The sequence below is a fragment of the Pseudorasbora parva genome, chromosome 1, assembly GCF_024679245.1.
Source record: "Pseudorasbora parva isolate DD20220531a chromosome 1, ASM2467924v1, whole genome shotgun sequence".
In the NCBI taxonomy this organism is placed as follows: domain Eukaryota; kingdom Metazoa; phylum Chordata; class Actinopteri; order Cypriniformes; family Gobionidae; genus Pseudorasbora; species Pseudorasbora parva.
The window spans coordinates 48,684,803-48,706,249 of record NC_090172.1 but is presented as its reverse complement, the minus strand read 5'-3'; the positions used below and the strand labels follow the sequence as shown (position 1 = coordinate 48,706,249).

The 21,447-nt window shown below is 38.4% G+C and overlaps 3 protein-coding genes and 1 pseudogene across 3 annotated transcripts; 2 read left to right on the top strand and 2 right to left on the bottom strand.

Annotated features, from left to right (window-relative positions):
• The first annotated feature begins 277 nt into the window (after positions 1-277).
• On the top strand, positions 278-11,106 carry ccdc166 (coiled-coil domain containing 166). Its single transcript, XM_067451772.1, has 7 exons — positions 278-550; positions 652-705; positions 1,050-1,104; positions 1,222-1,366; positions 1,584-1,663; positions 6,944-7,120; positions 10,508-11,106. Exons 1-7 carry the CDS (start codon positions 453-455, stop codon positions 10,766-10,768), a joined length of 870 nt encoding a protein of 289 aa, XP_067307873.1. The 5' UTR covers positions 278-452; the 3' UTR covers positions 10,769-11,106.
• LOC137089141 (5S ribosomal RNA) lies at positions 8,381-8,497 on the bottom strand (annotated as a pseudogene).
• Positions 11,107-11,840: 734 nt separating the features above from the next.
• On the top strand, positions 11,841-17,374 carry LOC137055697 (butyrophilin subfamily 1 member A1-like). Its single transcript, XM_067429907.1, has 7 exons — positions 11,841-11,909; positions 12,002-12,087; positions 12,293-12,640; positions 12,843-13,115; positions 15,006-15,113; positions 15,511-15,537; positions 15,659-17,374. The coding sequence occupies exons 2-7, from the start codon at positions 12,033-12,035 to the stop codon at positions 16,201-16,203; spliced, it is 1,356 nt and encodes a 451-aa protein (XP_067286008.1). The 5' UTR covers positions 11,841-11,909; positions 12,002-12,032; the 3' UTR covers positions 16,204-17,374.
• Positions 17,375-19,399: 2,025 nt separating this feature from the next.
• Positions 19,400-20,514, bottom strand: si:dkey-183c6.9 (E3 ubiquitin/ISG15 ligase TRIM25). The gene is given in 4 exon segments (XM_067429050.1): positions 19,400-20,044; positions 20,047-20,159; positions 20,162-20,312; positions 20,314-20,514. Coding segments are annotated over 4 exon segments (1,110 nt in total).
• Between the last annotated feature and the right edge of the window lie 933 nt (positions 20,515-21,447).

Genomic DNA, 21,447 nt, shown 5'->3' with positions numbered 1-21,447 from the left:
ACACTGATTATACCGGTAAAGCATTTTGCTCCACCAAGCGGTCAGTGTGTAATATCGACACACAGCAAATATCAAACACGGCTGCCTGTTCACAATATATCTCGGTCACAATCATATTTTCCAAAATAAAATTTATTTTCAATTAAACTATAACTGGGTATTGATATATAGGCCTACTGGATAGGTTAGTGGTAGAAATATGTCTCGAAATATGGGCTATTTGGATTTAAAGCGAATGTTATGTCTGGTTGTCTTGGTTACACAGGGCAACCAACAGTGGGAGTGAAAACGGCACATGAACTGGATTAAATACGTTAGAATTTCTTTTTTGTCGTTGCAAGTGTGCTGTATTCGAGTTAAAAACTTTTTTACCAAGTTAAAACCAAGTTTACTAAAAACTGTAAACTGTAGTTAACTTAGTTTAGAAACTACGTTAAAAACGTACTTTCAGGATGTCAACAAAGAAGAAAAGCGAGTCAAAACACCTACAGGACGCAAATATCTCGGATGAGAGAGCAGAATCAGAATCAGAGATGCTGTTGCAAAGGGAGTGAGTTGTCTGGACTTGATTAAAACAAAAAAAAAACAGTCAAAATCACTTTTGAGATAGACAGTTAATTAATCTAGTTAATATTGCTTTGCAACCCATAGATATGATAGTCTTACTGAGAACCTAAGCATACTGAAGAGGAGAGTTGAACAACTGTATCCTTTTGCACAAAGTAAACAAAAATTATTGCTGAATCGACCATACCTAACGTCTAAGATGTCTAAGATTTAAACAAATTTGCCTTGTCAATTGTTTGTTTTAGAGGAGTTTATAGTGCTTGTTTTCTGGTCGAACCAATTTGACAGGGCTGTGAGACCACTTCGACCAGTTAACTAATTGTAATATTGTAAATGCAAACACATATTTTTTTTTCTACCAACCATGTGTTTTCCATGTCGATTGACCAATAATATTAATGTAGCCAGTAGCTCAACCTGACAGATATTATGGGTCTGCATTTGTGTTAATGTTTGACATTTTAACAAACAATCAACTCCAGACGAAAAGAAAATGAGTTTCTTCAAAACGAGGTAGATCAGACCCGTAAAGAAAATGTAAGTTCTCACATAATTATAATTTATTATCTGAGACAAGTTGTAATAATAAATAATAATATCTGTTTTATATATAAAATAATCATCATTCTGTCCTTTTTTTTTAATCCTGTGCAGGTAGAGTACATATCATATCTTTCTAAGAAGGCAGAGAAGAGACAGAATGCTATAGTCACTCTGAGTGATCAGAGCCATCAGGAAGTTGAGGAGCTGCGGAGACAGAGACAGAACATGCAGGAGAAACATGAGGAGAAGACCAGTGGTAAGAAGACAAGTGTGTATGTGTCTGTACAAGAAATGAAGGCTAATCGTGTATAAGATTTTACTGTAAATGACTGAATATGTAGTTTGTAATGTCCATACATTATTACAAATGATTTTACCAACAATGGGTGTGATGAATTGCTCACTACAGTTAGATAGTCCTAAATAGTAGCTTGGTTAGATGATAACATCAAGTGTGTTGTATGTGTTTTCAGAGTTGCATAGAGAGATCCTGCAGACAGAAAATCAGCTGGCCAAGCTAAATATTGAAATCGCTGACCTAAAAGAGGTTAAGGTAGCAGGATCTCCTTTTTTATTATTCCTTTGTGTGAGTGTTTTACAGTGAAATTAACCAAATGAAATAAGAAATATTACTAAAAGTTTATTGTACTTAATAGAAAAAAGTTAGATGAACCCAATTACTGATTATATTAAAAGCAATGTAGGTGATTATTTCCAGAAACTAATCCAGGTCGAATATTCAATTAAAAAGGCACCCCTTCCATCACAAAAACTGTTGTCATGAACAACTCAATAGAACACGAGCATGACAGCCAACTAACGAACATACAACATTTATGACCAGATTAGAGTTATAGCGATCACAAAAACACAAACCATTCTTATGAACAACTCAATAGTACACAAGCACAATAGTGCAGCTAACAACATATTACAATTATGACCAGATTAGAGTTACAGCGATCACAAAAACACAAACCGTTCTCATGAACAACTTATAGAACACAAGCACGACAGTCCAGCTAACGACATATTACAATTATGACTGGATAAGGGTTATATAGATCATGAAAGAGTATAGTATCTTACTTGTCGGACACATTTTATAAACTGATGCTTGAAGCACACAGGGAGTAGATTTAGATGCTCCATATGGTGTGGAAATGAACGGGTCTTTATCATCGCTGTTGCGAGGCACAATATAATCGCAAATGGACAAACAAGCGAACATGACACACGAGCATAGTGAAGCAAAAGCCAGCATATATTAGGCTAGTTCTCGGCTAATGTCCGTCATGTGTGACTCGTGTGTTTTGAATAATGACGTGCATAGAGCGAGAGCGAGTGCTCTTCTCACCATAATAAGTAGACATGCCTCTTACCTGCTGATTGGCTACAAGTTTGTTATTCCACTCGGCCTGAGTCCTTTTTCTAAAACGGTTTTGAAATAACACTTACCCCACCTTTAAATGGGCTAAAATGTATTTATATGTATCATCTGTGGAAGGCGTAGGACCATTAAATGTTCGTCCAATTATTGCATATGGTCTCTCTCTGCCTGTCAACTAATTTATTTTCATACCTCCACGCACCCGGTTCGCATAGACATCTCACGTCATCAGCGCATTTCATGTTGTACATAGTTTTTACAGTTCCTCTTGAACCAAAACATACTTATATCCCATAACTACTGTCATTTGGAAGAGATGGAAACTTGTGACATTATACTCAGAGCAGTTTGTAACTCAGTCCATACAGGTCAGTGCTCTTTAAGTTGTGTTTGTTTGTTCTGTTACAGTAATTGTCAAAGTTAGCAATAATCAAAGAGTAAATATTTAGTTGGTAGTTTGTCTCTCCCTACCGGCTGTTCTAGGAATAATGCATTGTATGCTGTCATTATCATGTGACTGATCAGGACAAGAAACACTAACAAGGAAATTAGTGCCTTCCATGCGGCTAGTGGCCCTGTCCAAGATGACTCACTAAACCCTCACAGTCTTTCTCTGAGTCCGCATTGTCACAGCGTAATGCTACTTTGACTGCCGGGGAGAAGTCCTCTGTGTAGCTCGCAAACTTGCAGGCTCAGCTGAAGTGCACATCAAGGGCATATAGCAGCCGCAGTGCAACCTTCTTTAAGCTTAAATGACGAATGGGACATCCTACGGTCTTGTGAACTTCACGGACACGCACACGCATCGGCCACTGTAAGTTCGCAAGACCGTAAGTGCACATGAAGTGTGCCATTTGGGACAGGGCCATTCTATTCCTGAGTCAAGAAACAGCGAAGCAGTACCCATGTGTCCAATACCCTTTTTGGTAGCTTCGTCAATATTTTTTATTGTTATTGTTCATATTAAAATTGTATTTGATTATTTTGAAGTGCGTCTAAGATATAGATCATATGGGAGTTATTGATATGCTTAGTGTTTTCATTTGCCTGACAATTTTCATGTTTTTTCATCAAGTTAAATCTAGATTACAAAGATGTTTCTAAGAAGTATTTATTTACAGTCTTGTTCAAAATAATAGCAGTACAATGTGACTAACCAGAATAATCAAGGTTTTTAGTATATTTTTTATTGCTACGTGGCAAACAAGTTACCAGTAGGTTCAGTAGATTGTCAGAAAACAAATGAGACCCAGCATTCATGATATGCACGCTCTTAAGGCTGTGCAATTGGGCAATTAGTTGAAAGGGGTGTGTTTAAAAAAAATAGCAGTGTCTACGTTTGACTGTACAAACTCAAAACTATTTTGTACAAACATTTTTTTTTTCTGGGATTTAGCAATCCTGTGAATCACTAAACTAATATTTAGTTGTATGACCACAGTTTTTTAAAACTGCTTGACATCTGTGTGGCATGGAGTCAACCAACTTGTGGCACCTCTCAGCTGTTATTCCACTCCATGATTCTTTAACAACATTCCACAATTCATTCACATTTCTTGGTTTTGCTTCAGAAACAGCATTTTTGATATCACCCCACAAGTTCTCAATTGGCTTAAGGTCTGGAGATTGGGCTGGCCACTCCATAACATTAATTTTGTTGGTTTGGAACCAAGACTTTGCCCGTTTACTAGTGTGTTTTGGGTCATTGTCTTGTTGAAACAACCGTTTCAAGGGCATGTCCTCTTAGGGCAACATGACCTCTTCAAGTATTTTAACATATGCAAACTTATCCATGATCCCTGGTAAATAGGCCCAACACCATAGTAGGAGAAACATGCCCATATCATGATGCTTGCACCTCCATGCTTCACTGTCTTCACTGTTTACTGTGGCTTGAATTCAGAGTTTGGGGGTCGTCTCACAAACTGCCTGTGGCCCTTGAACCCAAAAAGAACAATTTTACTCTCATCAGTCCACAAAATGTTCCTCCATTTCTCTTTAGGCCAGTTGATGTGTTCTTTGGCAAATTGTAACCTCTTCTGCACATGCCTTTTTTTTAACAGAGGGACTTTGCGGGGGATTCTTGAAAATAGATTAGCTTCACACAGACGTCTTCTAACTGTCACAGTACTTACAGGTAACTCCAGACTGTCTTTGATCATCCTGGAGGTGATCATTGGCTGAGCCTTTGCCATTCTGGTTATTCTTCTATCCATTTTGATGGTTGTCTTCCGTTTTCTTCCACGTCTCTCTGGTTTTGCTCTCCATTTTAAGGCATTGGAGATCATTTTAGCTGAACAGCCTATCATTTTTTGCACCTCTTTATAGGTTTTCCCCTCTCTAATCAACTTTTTAATCAAAGTACGCTGTTCTTCTGAACAATGTCTTGAACGACCCATTTTCCTCAGCTTTCAAATGCATGTTCAACAAGTGTTGGCTTCATCCTTAAATAGGGACCACCTGATTCACACCTGTTTCTTCACAAAATTGATTACCTCAGTGATTGAATGCCACACTGCTATTTTTTTTAACACACCCCTTTCAACTAATTCAACTAATTGCCCAATTGCACAGCCTTAAGAGCGTGCATATCATGAATGCTGGGTCTCATTTGTTTTCTGAGAATCTACTGAACCTACTGGTAACTTGTTTGCCACGTAGCAATAAAAAATATACGAAAAACCTTGATTATTCTGGTTAGTCACATTGTACTGCTATTATTTTGAACAAGACTGTATATACACATGGTGGATGTAAATTCATATTGTTGTTTTCTTCTTATTTCATATTTTTACCCTACCCTTATTAAAATATGGAAAAGGACATTCTGTGTCTGTGAATTTGATGAGGGGGAGTTCAGCTTGCTGTTGAAGTATACAGAGGACTTATATGTAGAACAGTATAATGGTCATTATTATTGTAATTTTATGTGCTTTGAGACATGAGGTAGTTTAAAGCCTTTTTCGAGGCTCGTGAGTGGCACTTTTGTTTGCTCCCTGCTGTACACACGTTCATGTGTTTTGAAGGAAGCATGGCTTTGGAGCCGCTCTGAAGGGAGGTTGGGATCTTATGCTTTTAAAGCTAGCTCACTTTTGCTAGCTCCTCAAAAAACTGCCCACCCTACCTTTAAGCTGAATTTAAATGGAATGAGTATTAAAAAAAACAGTAGGCAAAAAGTCCCCGGATAACCTACTATCAAATCCACTGAAAGGGGGGGTGAAACACTCAGTTTCAGTCAATCTCATGTCAATCTTGAGTACCTATAGAGTAGTATTGCATCCTTCATATCTCCGAAAAGTCTTTAGTTTTATTATATTTATAAAAGAAATATAGGCTGTACCGAGTCTTTCAGGAAAAAACCGAGCGCCTGGAGGCGTATGGTGGGCGGAGCTAAAGAATGACGATCGCACACAAAGCGGTGACGTCCTCAAGCGTGGAGAAACCCATGGCTATCGATCAGATTCAGCTAATACAGATATAATCCAGAATCAGATCCGGAGGCTGAAATAAATTGACGTGCAGAACGGTTTTGCACGTCAGGCTAGTGCAACGTTATACATAGAACAACAATGGAGTAACCGTTAGCGCATTTGAATGACGAAGCATGCGATCGTGTCGTTTACTGATGTTTACTCACGCGACGATAGCCAACAGCACAGACATTTGAAGCAGTTTTACTCACCGGCTGCTTCCAAAGCAGGACCGAACCTTTATTGCTGGGACCGCTCCGTCAAAAACACACTTCTTTGGTATGATTTGATGAAGTCCTGACAGCAGTGAACGGTGGAGATCCGCGATGTTGTGAAGCTTCCCGTCATTTCAGCGTCCAAATCGGTTCAAATGCAGCGCTGCCTTCCCGGAATGCTGTGCTGAAGCGTTGAAGTCGCTTGATGTCACCCATAGGAATAAAGTGGAGCGTGGCGCGGACTATAACTACATAAGTGTTCATGGACAAGTGGATCTGCAGCTGAGAGTGTTTATGGGCGTGTGTTCCTCTCTCGCTCTAGTCACGCGCGCACATGCACCCTACCGGGAGAAATACAAGGAGAAGGTCCTTATAAAGGTAGGGTGCATGTGCGCTCTATCGACGTCAAGCCGACCCATACTCGAAAAAAACTCTCCGAAACTTGTGAGAAACCGGAAGGAGTATTTTTGACACAGAAATACTCCATCAAACGTCCAACATTAGTTTTTGAAACTTTGTCTATGTTTAGGATGGGAATCCAAGTCTTTAACAGTGTAAAAAGCTCAGTATGCATGAAACAGCATTTCACCCCCCCCCCCCCCCCCTAAGTAATTTTCAAAGCTCATTGGTTCTGAATCTGATATAACTAGTGTCAGCATTTTCACATTGCAGATGAGGATTACATAATTATCATAGTGCACTGAGATTAATGGCTTTTTATATACATATTTATGTACCTGTCTTTGTTTTTGACGTAGACTCTCCAACAGCAGCAGTTGTGTCATATTGCTGAGCTGGAGAGGGAGTTGACTGCTATGCAGTGTGATAAATCAAAGACTCTGGTTGCTCTCAAGGCTGATTTCATTAAAAAGAAGAATAACCAGGAGGGAAAGGCAAAAGACAAAATGCGATCTTTGACTATCTCAGCCAACAAGGTGAGTGAATACTGTTCAACTGCACATTAAAGGGGCTCCACTTCAGGTGAAAGTTTTTAGACAGCTTTCAAAATGGCTGCCAGACAGTGTGAATACATGAATACCCATATGGTATTAAATAATTATTATAAAATTGGTATATATATATATATATATATATATATATATATATATATATATAATAATCTGAGCTCAAAGATAGTGTGCTTAATGGGTACTTGAGGTTAATAAGTACGTTTACCCTAATTTTGTGGAACGCGAGGAGCTACAGTGGTTGTCAAAATTGTTGACAACCCTGGTAAATATGATCAAATATGGCTGTAAAAAATTAATTTGCATTGTTTATCCTTTTGATCTTTTATTTTTAAAAATCACAAAAATCCAACCTTTCATTGAAGTAAAATAATTGAAAATGGGGACTCGACTGGAAATTCAAAAGGGACTGTGCTGTGGTCAGATGAAACTATAAAAAGAGCTTTTTGGCAGCAAATCTACCAGAAGGGTTTGCTGCAAACAGAGTTAAAAAGTACCCCATGTCCACGGCTAAAAATACAGCTGGAACTTTAATGTTGAGGGCCTAGTTTTGAGGGCCTTTAATGTTGAGGGCCCTGGACATCTTGTGCAGACACATGAAATCATGGATTCTAGCAAATATCAGCAGATAAAAAATCAAAACCTGACAGCCTCTGCTAGAAATCTTATAATGGGCTGGGGTTGGATCTTCCATCAAGACAACAATCCAAAACAAACATCAAAATCAACAACGTGGCTGTCCCAGTTCCCTGACTTGAGCCTTATATAGAATGAGTGGCTGAACTGAAGAGAAGAAGCACCAACATGGATCTGTGAATCTGAAGGATCTGGAGAGATTCAGTATGGAGGAATGTTCTCTGATCTCTTGTCAGGTGTTTTCCAAACTCATCAGGCATTTTAGGAGAAGACTCAGAGCTGTTATCTTCGGAAAAGGATGTTGCAAAAAGTATTTAATAAAAGGGTGCCAACAATTGTAGCCAATGTGTTTCGGAGAAAAGCATTTATTTCATAATGTGATTTACCCCCCAAATTCAATTATTTTACTTCAATGAAAGGTTAGATGTTTGTGAATTTTTTTAATAAAAGATCAAAATTGCTTCCGAGATCAGACGAGATCGGGCATGCTCAGGGTGGTATGGCCATAAGTGAAAGCTGCTGCCAAATTTGGGCCATTTAAGGCATTCAAACCCTCTTCTTTTTTTTCTTTCTTTTTTTATTAAGCAAAAATGCTTACAGCACCTGGTATTCAGGCGCTCTCTCATCCAAGTACTAACCAGGCCCGACCCTGCTTAGCTTTCGAGATCAGACGAGATCGGGCGTGCTCAGGGTGGTATGGCCTTAAGCGAAAGTGTCTGCCAAATTTGGATAAACAATGCAGATTTATTTTTTTACAGCCATGTTTGATCGCATTTACCAGGGATGCGAACAATTTTGACCACCACTGTATTGTAATATTAGTAATGATTAGATGCAACAGTGTTTCTCAGTGAGTTTTGCATTGGAATAATGATAACTGCATTTACAACAACTTTGTGTTATTTGATTACTTTGTAATGAAAATAACATTGGAATAAAACTAATTAAACAATATTAAGAGGGTAATTTATTTCAAGAATTTGAGCATTATCTATATTTAGGAACAAAATGTATGCAGGGTTGAGGAGTGACTAGTTATGTGTAATAAAATTGTTATTAAATTAAAAAAATAATGTTATTACTGTAGTTACTAATCAAAATCAAAGGAAATTGCTTTGCATTGATGAAGTAATAATAATAATAATAGATTTAATTTATAATGCACTTTTCATTCCGAAGAATCTCAAAGTGCAACAAAGGGGGGAAAAAAACCCCAAAACAAAACAATGAATAATAAGTAAAAATGGATACTACACACAATCAACCAACAAAACAGAACAGAAACAGAGCTGATGGTGAACAGAAAACAGCTGATGGTGAACAGAAACAGAGCTGATGGTGGAAGTCTCTGTAAGCTCCGCAGCACACTGTGGTCCACTCCATGTTTTAAATTTCTCCCAGCGGCAGTGTCCCAATGATGTCGTCGAGGCATGACAGCTGAAGACCAGAGATGATGGGTCTTCATGACGATTCAAACGATGGGGATCGCCGCAGCACCATGCAGGAGGCAGAACATTTTTCCGGGCACTTCTGTGGACACACTGGGGTCGACGCAGAAGTCCAAGCCGCTCCACGGCCGCGATGCAAGAGTCGGAACAGCGGCGCAGCCGAGAAGCGGAGCATCCCAACATCATGCTGGACGCCGATGACGCTGGCCCGAATGACGCTAGCCCGGTGCAAACTTCAGACACCATGCAGCTCAAGCCTGAGGGAGACCACCAGTGAGCAGCCGCGGCGAGCAACATCAAATGTCCTTCAAACCAGAACCAACCGCAGCAATTCAAACAAAAACATCAGAGAAGCGGTGGAAAACGGCGAACGGTGAACAACGTCCTCTCAGTGGCTGCCAACAATCAGCATAAGTCCCAATTGTAGCTCTGACTGTTAGACTAGTCACAAACATAATAAAATAAAATCTAAATCTAATAGTACAGTAACATGATTTGTGGGTGGAGAAGCGGCGAACAGACAACGCCAGCGTCCTCTCCCCCACGTTGCCTAGCAACTCTCAAAAGTAATCCAAATAAAGTATTCCAAATCACATTTATTATGGGTAACAGTATAACAATAAGCTATTACATTTCATGAATGGATGGATGGATGGATGGATGGATGGGCATTTATATAGCGCTTTCATATGTACTACTGTACACCCAAAGCGCTTTACACTCATGACAGGGGTCTCTCCTGAACGACCACCTGTGTGCAGCATCCACTTGGATGATGCGACGGCAGCCACAGTACAACGGCACCAGTGCACTCACCACACACCAGGAGAGAGTGTGATAGAGCCATTTCAGTGGATGGGGTTTATTAGGAGGCCATGGATGGTAAGGGCCAATGGAGGGAATTTGGCCAGGACACCGGGGTTACACCCCTACTCTTTACGGGAAGTGCAATGGGATTTTTAATAACCACAGAAAGTTAGGACCTCGGTTTAACATCTCATCCGAATGTTAACCTTCCTAACGCTGAATGTATGTGAGATTCAACACATTCTTTCTGTTGTGTGATTGTGAGGAATTTCTTTGAATTCCACTTCCTGTCATTCAACTTCCTGTGGGGCAGGGTCAATTCAATTCAAATTCCAGTTCATGTTTTAATTGGAGGCCATTCTGAAATTCTGAATTTTGCACAAACCTGATCAAGCCTGATGGTTGTATGTCACATCACTATGAGAGCTACTGGTCAAGACGTTTTTTTCTCCCCTCTCCCTAGCAAGCATCTCACAATGTGATGTCCTATACAAATGAGGTGTTTCAGGAGCATCAAAACCTGAGTGAGGAGTTAAAAAACCTTCTCCAGAGAAATCAGGCTCTACTCAGTCAACAGGACGCTCTAGAGACTCATCGACGACAACTGCTGTTGGAGCGAGAGTATGTGCAGAAGCTTCGCGCCCAGCGTATTTCTTTATGCTCGAAATCCACAAAACCAGCAGGTGCGAACAACAAACAACATCCCCAGAGAAAGCACCAATAACTGGAGCCAATTCAATTACAACAAGGGTTAAAACATTGCACATCATTTTCCCCCAGTAGCTTTCAATAAACATGAATGCCATTGTAAGAAGGGATTTCTTGTATATACATTCCAAATAAGTTTGTGCACACAGTTTCTTCTTTTTCACTCATTAAGGTTTAAAATGCACTTTGCTGTGCTGCACTTATGTAAACAAAGATATATCAAATCTCCTGAAAAATCTCTCTTCTTTTGACCTTACAATGAAAGTCAGTGGGTTCCTATGTTTTTTTTATATGGACTAAAACAGTTGAAACATTATGTATTAACATTATGGTGAATAAATGATGATGGTTTTATTTGGGTGTATTATCCTTTTTAATGATTTAAATAAACCTGAACTTAAGATTAATACAAACACTCAGAAAATAAGTTTTGAGCAGCATGAAGATTTATCATAGCCTGACAAGCCAGACCCATATCAAGATGTTTGGTCTGGAAACTCACCATAGACAGGGCTCAATCTGAGGGGCGGGATAAACGGTTGTCTTTCAAACTCCCTCTGCACGCAATTGGATAGCGCTACAACCAACCAGAGCAAAGAAGGTGAAGGGGAGCTAGTTGACAGATTAAACTTTTAAAAGCTTAACTCCCAAGTCTTCCAGAGTCGCGGTCAAAACTGATACGAAAAGACCGCCGTTCGCCAGCTTCTGTGTTTACTAGTAGCACGCAAGCACAACTCGGCTGTCATTATGATAAGGCCTGCCAACTGACTCTATACATGATGTGATCGGCCTGACCAGAGTTTGGTTTTTACAGCTCAGACGTGTATTGAGAGTTGCTAGACGATACTCACGGCAGATTAGATTTGCTGCCGCTAGGGTGTGTCTAGATTTGTAAGCTAGAATTATCTATCATGCAGTAGCACATCAAACCAAAGCAATACTGATCTATTCACATTTACAAAGATCTAATCCCCAGTTAGTTAACAATAACAACACTGAAACCGACAAGTATAGGAATCAAGAGTGTTTGCTGAATGCCGTGTGTGTGCCTTTAAATCTGAGTGTTTGGATGTGTGATTTCTGGTTCTTCTGGTTTTTCTATAAAGGAAGTGATAGCAAGTTTTTCAAAGTTTGTGTTTACATAAGAGACAAATCAGGTGAGCATTTCGACTAAATCATTATTTGTACTTATTTAATGAATAGCAAGCATACTATTAAATAAATGCTGTTTATTTTCTCTTAACAATAGAGCAACTCTTGACAATAGAGCAACTTCAGGCATGAAGTTGGTTGGAGTGACTCTGATTTTTTGTGCACTTACAGATTTAACATCAGGTAATCATTCTTACCTTAAAGAAAAAACAGACAGCATTTCAAGATGCAGTGCTACCAGGTCTATTTAATGTGTTTAATAAAACCACAGTCGAGTTGTTCTGTGATCAGCGAGATCATCTCCATAAAAGAACTATGTCTTAACATGCTGAGCTGTACAGTCACTAATCCTTTACGACCAGTTCAGACATGGTTTTCTTTGTTTTAGAGCTGCATAATATTGTGGGACCTGCGGAACCTCTCTTTACTGTCGCTGGTGAAGATGTGATCCTGCCCTGTTATATCACATCCAACATCAGCGCTGTAGACATGAAAGTGGAATGGTTTAGACTTGACAGAGATGAAACAGTACATCTCTATGTAAATCATGAAAACAAAATCGCAGAGCAAAGTCCGTCCTACAGAGGGAGAACAGCACTGTTCCAAGATCAACTACAGAATGGAAATGCATCGCTCAAACTTTCAACAGTCCATGTCTCTGATGAGGGAGTTTACAAGTGTTTTATTGAGTCCAACTCCTGGTATGATGATATCACTGTTAAAGTTAATGTCGGAGGTGAGCAGACTACTGAAATTATAATTTTGATGATGTTTTATTTCCATTAAATTGATATTTTTGGTGCTTGGATGTTCTGCAACAAATTCACACAAAAAACAGAGGAAAATCTAGCTCAAATATTCTCTCAGACTAATAACGCTTTAAATTAACTCGAAAGGGCACACGATATATACAAATGAAGTTTCTTTGATCTCTGCAGCTGTAGGAACTTATCCACTGATCATTATAGATGGGTTTGACCATTCAGGAGGGCTTCGTCTGCTGTGTGCTTGTGAAGGCTGGAACCCTGAACCTGAGCTTCTGTGGCTGGACAGTAAAGGAGAAGTTGTGATTTCTGATGCTACAGAGACACGTAAAGATGCTAAGGGCTTCAGTGTGAAACACAGGATCACTGTGCATAACAGTGAGACCAAGTATCACTGCAGAGTCAAACTGAGACATCATATGCTTCAAACGGATATCAGCGTCTCAAGTAAGTATGATTTTGGTAATTTATCATGTAGAAAAAGTCTTCGCCTCTTTGCAAGAAATCTCTCAAGTCAAAAAGGTCCAGATGCCAAAGATTAGACTTTATTGGTCCAGTCAACAAATACGAAGCACTAGCTGATTATTTAACAAGCTCCCTCTGAACTTTCATTATTTTACTTTTTCTTCCAACCTGTTTAACCAATGAGCATATATTGGCTTCTCAATTTCACCTGCCAGTTTTAACAAACCTTCTAGCTTGTCTTTCATGCCGCCATGTTGTCTGTTTTTAAAAAGATCATCAATAGGCCATGTTATGACCATTTATCAAGAAAGTGTACATATCGGGTAAATCTCAGAGATCAACCTGTACCATTCAGTGACTGGTGGAGGCTTCCCCGCTCTGTAAAATGAAGTTGATGTGGTAAAACAGTATAATCACAGAGACTTGAGGCTTACCGAGCCTGGTTTTGTTAATACAGTATCCAGACTATTGTGCAAACATGTCTTATAAAAAATATACTACAATCATTTTCAGATTTTCAATGTATTTTGATGCAGTCATTAAAGGGGGGGTGAAACACTCAGTTTCAGTCAATCTCATGTCAATCTTGAGTACCTATAGAGTAGTATTGCATCCTTCATATCTCCGAAAAGTCTTTAGTTTTATCATATTTATAAAATAAATATGGGCTGTACCGAGTCTTTCCGGAAAAAACCGAGCGCCTGGAGGCGTATCGTGTGGGCGGAGCTAAAGAAGGACGAATGTGCACAAAGCGGTGATGTCCTCAAGCGTGGAGAAACCCATCGCTATCTCAGCTAATACAGATAATGATCCACAATCAAATCTGAGGCTGAAATAAATTGAACAGGAGAAACGGCAACATCAGGACGTCCGTCTCTGTGGTATGTACTGTATTTAGGGGCCTTTGTGTGCAGTTTATGAGGACATGATTCGGTTTATGGACTATTGTATGTGACTAGACCTTAGAGGTAGCAAGCAAAACGGTTTTGCACGTCAGAGTCAGAGTCAGACTAGTGTTATACAGAACAACAATGGAGTAACGTTAACCGTTAGCGCATTTGAATGACGAAGCACGCGATCGTATCGTTTACTGATGTTTACTCATGCGACGGTAGCCAACTCACCGGCTGCTTCCAAAGCAGGACCGAACCTTTATCGCTGGGACCGCTCCGTCAAAAACACACTTCTTTGGTATGATTTGATGAAGTCCTGTGACAGCAGTGACCGTGGAAATCCACTTTGCGACGCGACTGAAGCGATGCCTTGAAGCTTCCCGTCATTTCTGCGTTCAAATCGGTTCAAATGCAGCGCTGCCTTCCCGGAATGCTGTGCTGAAGCGTTGAAGTCGCTCGACGTCACCCATAGGAATAAAGTGGAGCGCGGCGCGTCATAAGTGTTCACGGAGGACTGGATCTGCACCTGAGAGACTGTTTACAGCGTGCATTTCCTCTCTCTCCCTCTAGTTACGCGTGCGCGCACCCTACCGGGAGAAGAGCCCGTACAGCCCATACAAGGACCTTCCGATCTATTTAACGTCAAGTAGACCCATACTCGAAAAAAACTCGCCGAAACTTGTGAAAAACCGGAAGGAGTATTTTTAACACAGAAATACTCCATCAAACGTCCAACATTAGTTTTTGAAACTTTGTCTATGTTTAGGATGGGAATCCAAGTCTTTAAAGGTGTAAAAAGCTCAGTATGCATGAAACAGCATTTCACCCCCCCTTTAACCACAGATTTGTAAATATATTATAAATGTTTAAGTAGAAAATCTACTGTTCATCCGGATGTTTGTCTATTTTTTACATAAAATGTCTACTCCTGTCTATGGTCTATTGCCATATGTCATGTTGTATGGTGTTTGTGTTACAGGTCAAATGTTTCACATTTGGAGAACATCAGTCATTTTTATTTCAATTACAGTTGTGTTTGGCATCATTACTACAGTTGCAATTGCTACTTTTGTTTACATAAGAAGAGGTGATGTATGCTATTCATTGATTCATTTTTTTTAAAGTCTTAATTTTGTAGTTGCATTTGAACGGAAAGCAATTGTTGTGCAATTATAATGATATAAGTGTGATTTAATAATTTCTCATATCAATATTTTTAAATTTCATCAGTTCGCTATTTGAGGAGGATTCAAAAAGGTGAGGTTATTTTTTAATGGGTCATCATTATTCCAAAAAAATCTATTAGGTCTTATATGTGTGGTGTATTCTTGGAATTTGTTAGGCTACATTAATTTTGGCAGAAATTCAGCTAAAATTACTAATTTCTTTATGAATGGAATGCAATGTAATCTTATGTGATTTGTGGAATTTCTGTGTTGGACTACATTCATTTGAAATACATTTAAAATATTTTCTATTTTTAGAGATTGCAAAGAAAAGAAAATATGCTGGTGCGTAGAAGCAAATCCATTTTACTTTTATTATTGTGGTGAAATGGCATTGGTGATGCATCAGTTTTCAATATGTACGTAATGTATGTGATGTTTACATATATTTTATAATTTTTATTAGTGGATGTGACGCTGGATCCAGATACAGCTCATGCATCGCTCATCTTGTCTGACGATGGGAAACAAGTGCGACATGGAGCAATACAGAATGTCCCAGACAATCCTAAGAGGTTTGATAAATGTGGTAATGTCCTGGGAAAGCAGGGATTCTCTTCTGGAAGGTTTTATTTTGACGTGCAGGTGAAGGGAAAAAAAGACTGGGATCTAGGAGTAGCCAAAGAATCCATTAACAGAAAGGGGAAGATCACACTGAGTCCTCAGAATGGATACTGGGCAGTGCGCTTGAGAAAGGGGAACCATTATAGTGCCTGTGCTGGAACCTCTGTCACGCTCTCACTAAAAGTGATTCCACAGAGGGTGGGTGTGTTTGTGGATTATGAGGAGGGTCTGGTCTCATTTTATGATGTGGAATCCAGATCTCATATCTACTCTTACACTGATCAATGGTTCACTGAGGAACTCTATCCATTCTTAAACCCATGCACAAATAGCAAAAGCAAATGCCCAGCCCCAATGATCATCTCACCTGTCAATGTCAGTGAATGAATGAACTCACTAATGAGTAAATATAAATTAAAAACAGCTGTATTAACATATTTTATCATTATTTGCCACCTTTTAATAAATATACATTTGGAAAACATTTTTGTCCATAGCAACATTGCATTCAACATGGGAATCAAACCCTTGATGTTACTATCATTACAAAGAATAGAAAAGTGTATGTAATAATATTGTATGATGTAGTGTGTAGTTATGGAACATTTGAAATAAATTTGTATTACTTTTTTTTTGGCAGCAATCGCTAATTGCCAACTCAGCATTGCCTCAAATAACATACAATTCACTGTTTTTGTCTCTATAAATGTGTCTCTAAAACTGAATATTTCTGTCCAGGTCAGAGTAAAATGTCACTATTGTGTTAATTTCAAACTAAACGTTATGTTTTTTATTTGTCAAAGGCACTGTGAGTTAGATCAAGATTAAGTTTCCGCATTTAACCTGCTAACATCATGGATTTTGAGAATGACTTTGCTTTAGTCTCATTTTTAGCTCCCCATATAACCAAGTCTTAAAAGCTTTCTAGTGTGAAACACTTTTTAAAAGCCTTGTCCACTTTAAAGAACCTTTTGTGCAGTGGTTTGTCTAAATTGACCTTAATATGTTAATGAATTCTGTAATGCTGTTCACTTTATTTAAGCAATTCATATTGATTTAACACCATTATATCAGGTTTCTGGTTCAAATGTGACTGTTTTATGTTAAACTGACTTAAAACCGTTATTCTTTGACATAACTTGATGTGTTTAATTTGAAATAACATGATTAAATCAAGTAAGCCGAACAAACAGGACTTTCACTTCCCATCATGCTTTGCAAATGGGCTGAATTTGGAGAGTAAATGTTTAATTAAAGTGCTATTTTATGCATTTCTAACGAGATGAGAAAATGGAGAGACTTTTTAGTGTTTAATGTTTTGTTGTTATTTAAAAGTTTGTGTTATATTCTTGTTTTTGGACGTTACCATTGTGGTGAAGTGTAGAGCATGTGCTGAGGGCTGTGGATCTGCTAATAAATATTAAAGTTGTTTTAATAATAAATAAACAACTACTTCGGCATGCCATGGATGTAACGAAACCATCTAGCCAATACAATCTTGTAATGTAAAAGGTTTTCTAAATGTTGTAAAAAAATAGCATTTCACTAAATAAAAATAATCAATTATACTGGATTACTTGTTTTGTTTTTTTATATTCATTTCAGAGTAATCAAATGTAATAGTTTTGGACAAAATTAAGAATGTTAACCTGATTTAACTTAACTTATCTGTTCATGTTAAATGAACACAGATATTTCAAGCTGGTTGAACATCATCCATTGTTGTTAAGATAATGTGGTGTAATCACGTGGAACCACTGTCCACGATTAAATCATGTTCAACCCATGTGCTATTTTTTTGAGTGCACCAGAGAATATACTCTGTTCATAATGCAATGCAAACTTTTAGAAGAAGCCAAACACATGCACTGATCAGGCATAACATTATATCCACTGACAGATGAAGTGAATAACACTGATTATCTCTTCACCATTAGAAGCAGGAAAAATTGACATTTTTCATAAGGATTTGAGCGAGTTTGACTAGGGACAAATTGTGATGGCTAGACATCATGTGCTGGCTCAGGGAATCTCCAAAACTGCAGCTCTTGTGGGGTTTTCCCAGTCTGCAGTGGTCAGTATCTATCAAAAGTGGTCCAAGGCTCATTCATGCATGTGGGGAGTGAAGGGTGGCTGGTGTGGTCCGTTCAAACAGATATGCTACTGTGTAGTTATATAATGCCAATAAAGAACCTTTATTGATGGTGAATTGGGTTCCTGAGGTACTGTAAACTGCCTTTAGAATTAATTATATTTCTGCCTTTCAACAAATAATTTATTTTAAACATAATAAATGATTTTAACATTGGTCATACCCCTTGTATACGTGGATATCTTCATATATGCAGAATGTGTTTTTTGTTTTAACAAATGTAATAAGATCTCTCTCTGTACTCTCTTTATATACACAGACCGAACTCTGATTTCTGTAAACAGTATTTTTATGATGCATGTTAATGTATTACTAATTAAATAATATTAGCTAAGATACATAGATGCTTATGACGGTTCATGTGTCATGTGCAACCTTTATTCTTTTACTGCTTCATGGACAACACATTTACTGATATAGCCACATTTTTTATTTCATCCTCCCATTTATTTAATCAATGACTTATTAGTGAGTCATGACTAATGTTTAACTTTATTAATATTTAAACAATTATATTTTATTTTCATTCCAATTGACTTTAACATTGACTATAACAGTCTTTATTACCAATTCAGTTCTTACTTCAAGTTCTCACTGATAATCATTATTGTTCTATTTTGATTTGCAACAAATACATCAAACGAAGAAAAGGTGTTTGACACAAAAAATATCACACACAATTGTTAAAATTTTCTTCAACTATATGCCTACACATCATCCTACAGTAGGCTAACACATTGTATAATGCAAGACAAAAATACCTCCCAGAATATTTCTGAATATATCATGTTAAAAAAAGAGATTCTTCATTCAGAAGGTGGATGATGATGAGTCCAGGATGGAAAAAAAATAAATAAGAGAGAACTAGGATTTAGTACGCATTCACATAAGAATATAATTAAATTTATACAAGTGCTGCCTTAGCTTTAAAAAAAACAAAAAAAACAAAAAAAAAAAAACATTACTGCATGAAAACATAACAAACATAAAATGAAGTATTAAAAACTCATAATAACATAACGATTAACAGAAATAGAAAATAAAAAACAATCAATTACAATGATGCTTTTGCCATTTTCATCTCATTGTTTGAGTACACAGAGTATTTCTGTATATGAATTGCCAGTTGCAAGGTATGGCTCATTTTGTCTCGTCTTTCTTCTGGTTTGTAGAGTAGAGGTTATGTTTTCTAAAGTAAAAAAGGGACAAAGTCTGTGGCTGTACATTTTTGTTTGGAGTTTGTACAGTAAAACACCTTTGGTTGGTTTGTTTCTGCTGTAAAAGTTTAGCTGCTGTAAAGTATAGTCCCAGGTCACTTCCATCTTCCACGGACTGTTGGCTTGGAATTCATGTGGCACTTTCTTTAAAGAAATGTGCTCTGGTTGCCAATGCGAGCTATGGCCGGAAGTTGCGTAATGACTTTTGGGAAACTTACCCCTTGATCTGCCTGCTGCTATAATGTAAATCAGATTGAATTCTCTTTTCTTCACATGAGTTTTCAAAAATAAAGAGACTATTATTCAGTTTCTTCAATCCGTATACCTCTGAATAATTCCTGTTGGTGGCTGAGGTATCACAAAGACCAATGGACCAGTCAAAATGTTCAGAGAGTTGGAGGAACCAACGCAAACTGCCTGTGTGAACATGTTGCAGGCAGCGAACAATATATTTCTCTGACAATTCTGTGGCAGAGGAGTTGAAGCACAGTGTTTTAAGATCTTTAGACAAAGTCATCCCGGGTCCTAGAGTACGAGGGTCAAAGGTCAGCTCTGAGACTGCGTTTACTTCAGTCTGTGCAAATGGGTGATATTCAGGGTCCGTAAAAGCAAGAAACTTTTGCTGGAGTTTATCCTCCTGCTCCTTAATAATTTGTCCATTCTTTTTTATATTTTTAATTAACTTAATGCGATCAGGTTCTGACTCCAATCCCTGTTTCAGATCCACAATGCAAGCGTCCATTATAGCTTTCTGTACACGTGCAAATTTCTGCAAGAAGCTGAAATGACTCTTTTCCTTTAGAGCTGAACTGATAGCTCGCTGGGCTGTCTGGAGAGTCCCCAGTCTGACTGATACTGAGAGGTCTGTAAACTTGTAAAGACCACATCCTTCAGGGCTAATTCAGTCTCCATCAGCTGACTAACACACTCCTCCAGAGTCTGCATTTGGTCTTTATGCCACCTTTGCAGCTCCTTTGCCTGGTTCTGCCTCTGAGCTCCAGATAAGCAGTCTGTAGCGTCTTCAGGTTATGCATCCGATGTCCTTCCTCAATGGCCCAAGACATGCACACCAATACGCGATCATCCAGGCAGTAGTATTCCACTAGCTTGCCATGAGCTGAGCATTTGACTAGAGGAACCTGATTCTACAGGGTTAGTCAGCGGATGGGTTTGCAGCAGCACTGGACTGGTCAGGTGGGTCTGTAGGTGCTGAGCACACATAGAGATTTCCCACTTCAAGCAGGTCTTCAGCGCCGGAGTTTTCACCTCCACACATAAACCACAGCTCACAAATAAGGGTTTCTCTGGAACTTTAAGCGTGGATGACATATTGCTGCTGATCTTCTTGTTTTCACTTCATAAATTCAGAACAGGATTTTGTTACAAATGTAGGCCTAAGATCTCTCTCTGTCTTCACTATGAGTCTGTAAGGTGAAACCCTCTAAGACTCTCTTTATATACACAGAAACTGACCTTGCGTTTCTGTTTACAGTATTTTTTTTTTATGGTGCATGTTAATATATTACAAATGATGGTTTATGTGACCTTTATTCTTTAACTTCTTGTGAACAACACATTTAGGCTACCAATTTAAAGCCTCTCACTGAGTAAGTTTACATGGACAACAATATTACAATATTAACCTGATTAAGACAATAGGCCTAATCTGATTAAGAAACTACCTTGTAAACAGCGATTTCTAAATACCTTAATCCAGCTAAAGTCATACTTAAAGTAAATGCAAATAGAATTAAGACGTGGAGTATTCCTAGTCCCATTATCGGAGTGCATTACAGACATGTATGCCCCTTAAACTAACTATTAATGTTGTGTGTTACAGGACACATACGCAAACGCAGTGGTCAACCATTTGACGGCAAACAAGAGAGCATGGTTTGACTTAAGCAACTCTTTCACACCAGTCCTTACTTTGAACTTTCATCCAGTAGCCTACCTCTCAGAGTTTGTTGCGGTGGTAGAGGAGGCCCGTTGCTGGAGAAATGGTATCTTCTGTCGTCTATATTTGCATGTGTAGTATAACAAATAAATGCACTTGAAGATTTTGTCAAATTTTAAAATTAAGCACCCAAAACTGTTTATGTTACCATAACGCAGATAAACTGTATGTTGATACGTGAAATTCTGGAGGGAACTTCAGACTGCATGGCATGGAGACGTAATGACGTGTGCCATTAATCGATCTTTAACATAAAATGGGAACATGAACGTAATATTCTAAAAGCAACTCATGTAAACACCTTT

What these genes read in the sequence shown, in the direction of transcription:
- ccdc166 (XM_067451772.1), top strand. Translation starts at nt 453, where the DNA reads ATGTCAACAAAGAAGAAAAGCGAGTCAAAACACCTACAGGACGCAAAT. An exon ending in AAGAGGAGAGTTGAACAACT is followed by an intron (nt 706 to 1,049) that starts GTATCCTTTTGC and finishes AATCAACTCCAG; the next exon opens with ACGAAAAGAAAATGAGTTTC. An exon ending in TGACTATCTCAGCCAACAAG is followed by an intron (nt 7,121 to 10,507) that starts GTGAGTGAATAC and finishes CCCTCTCCCTAG; the next exon opens with CAAGCATCTCACAATGTGAT.
- LOC137055697 (XM_067429907.1), top strand. Translation starts at nt 12,033, where the DNA reads ATGAAGTTGGTTGGAGTGACTCTGATTTTTTGTGCACTTACAGATTTA. An exon ending in ACTTACAGATTTAACATCAG is followed by an intron (nt 12,088 to 12,292) that starts GTAATCATTCTT and finishes TCTTTGTTTTAG; the next exon opens with AGCTGCATAATATTGTGGGA. An exon ending in AACGGATATCAGCGTCTCAA is followed by an intron (nt 13,116 to 15,005) that starts GTAAGTATGATT and finishes TTTGTGTTACAG; the next exon opens with GTCAAATGTTTCACATTTGG.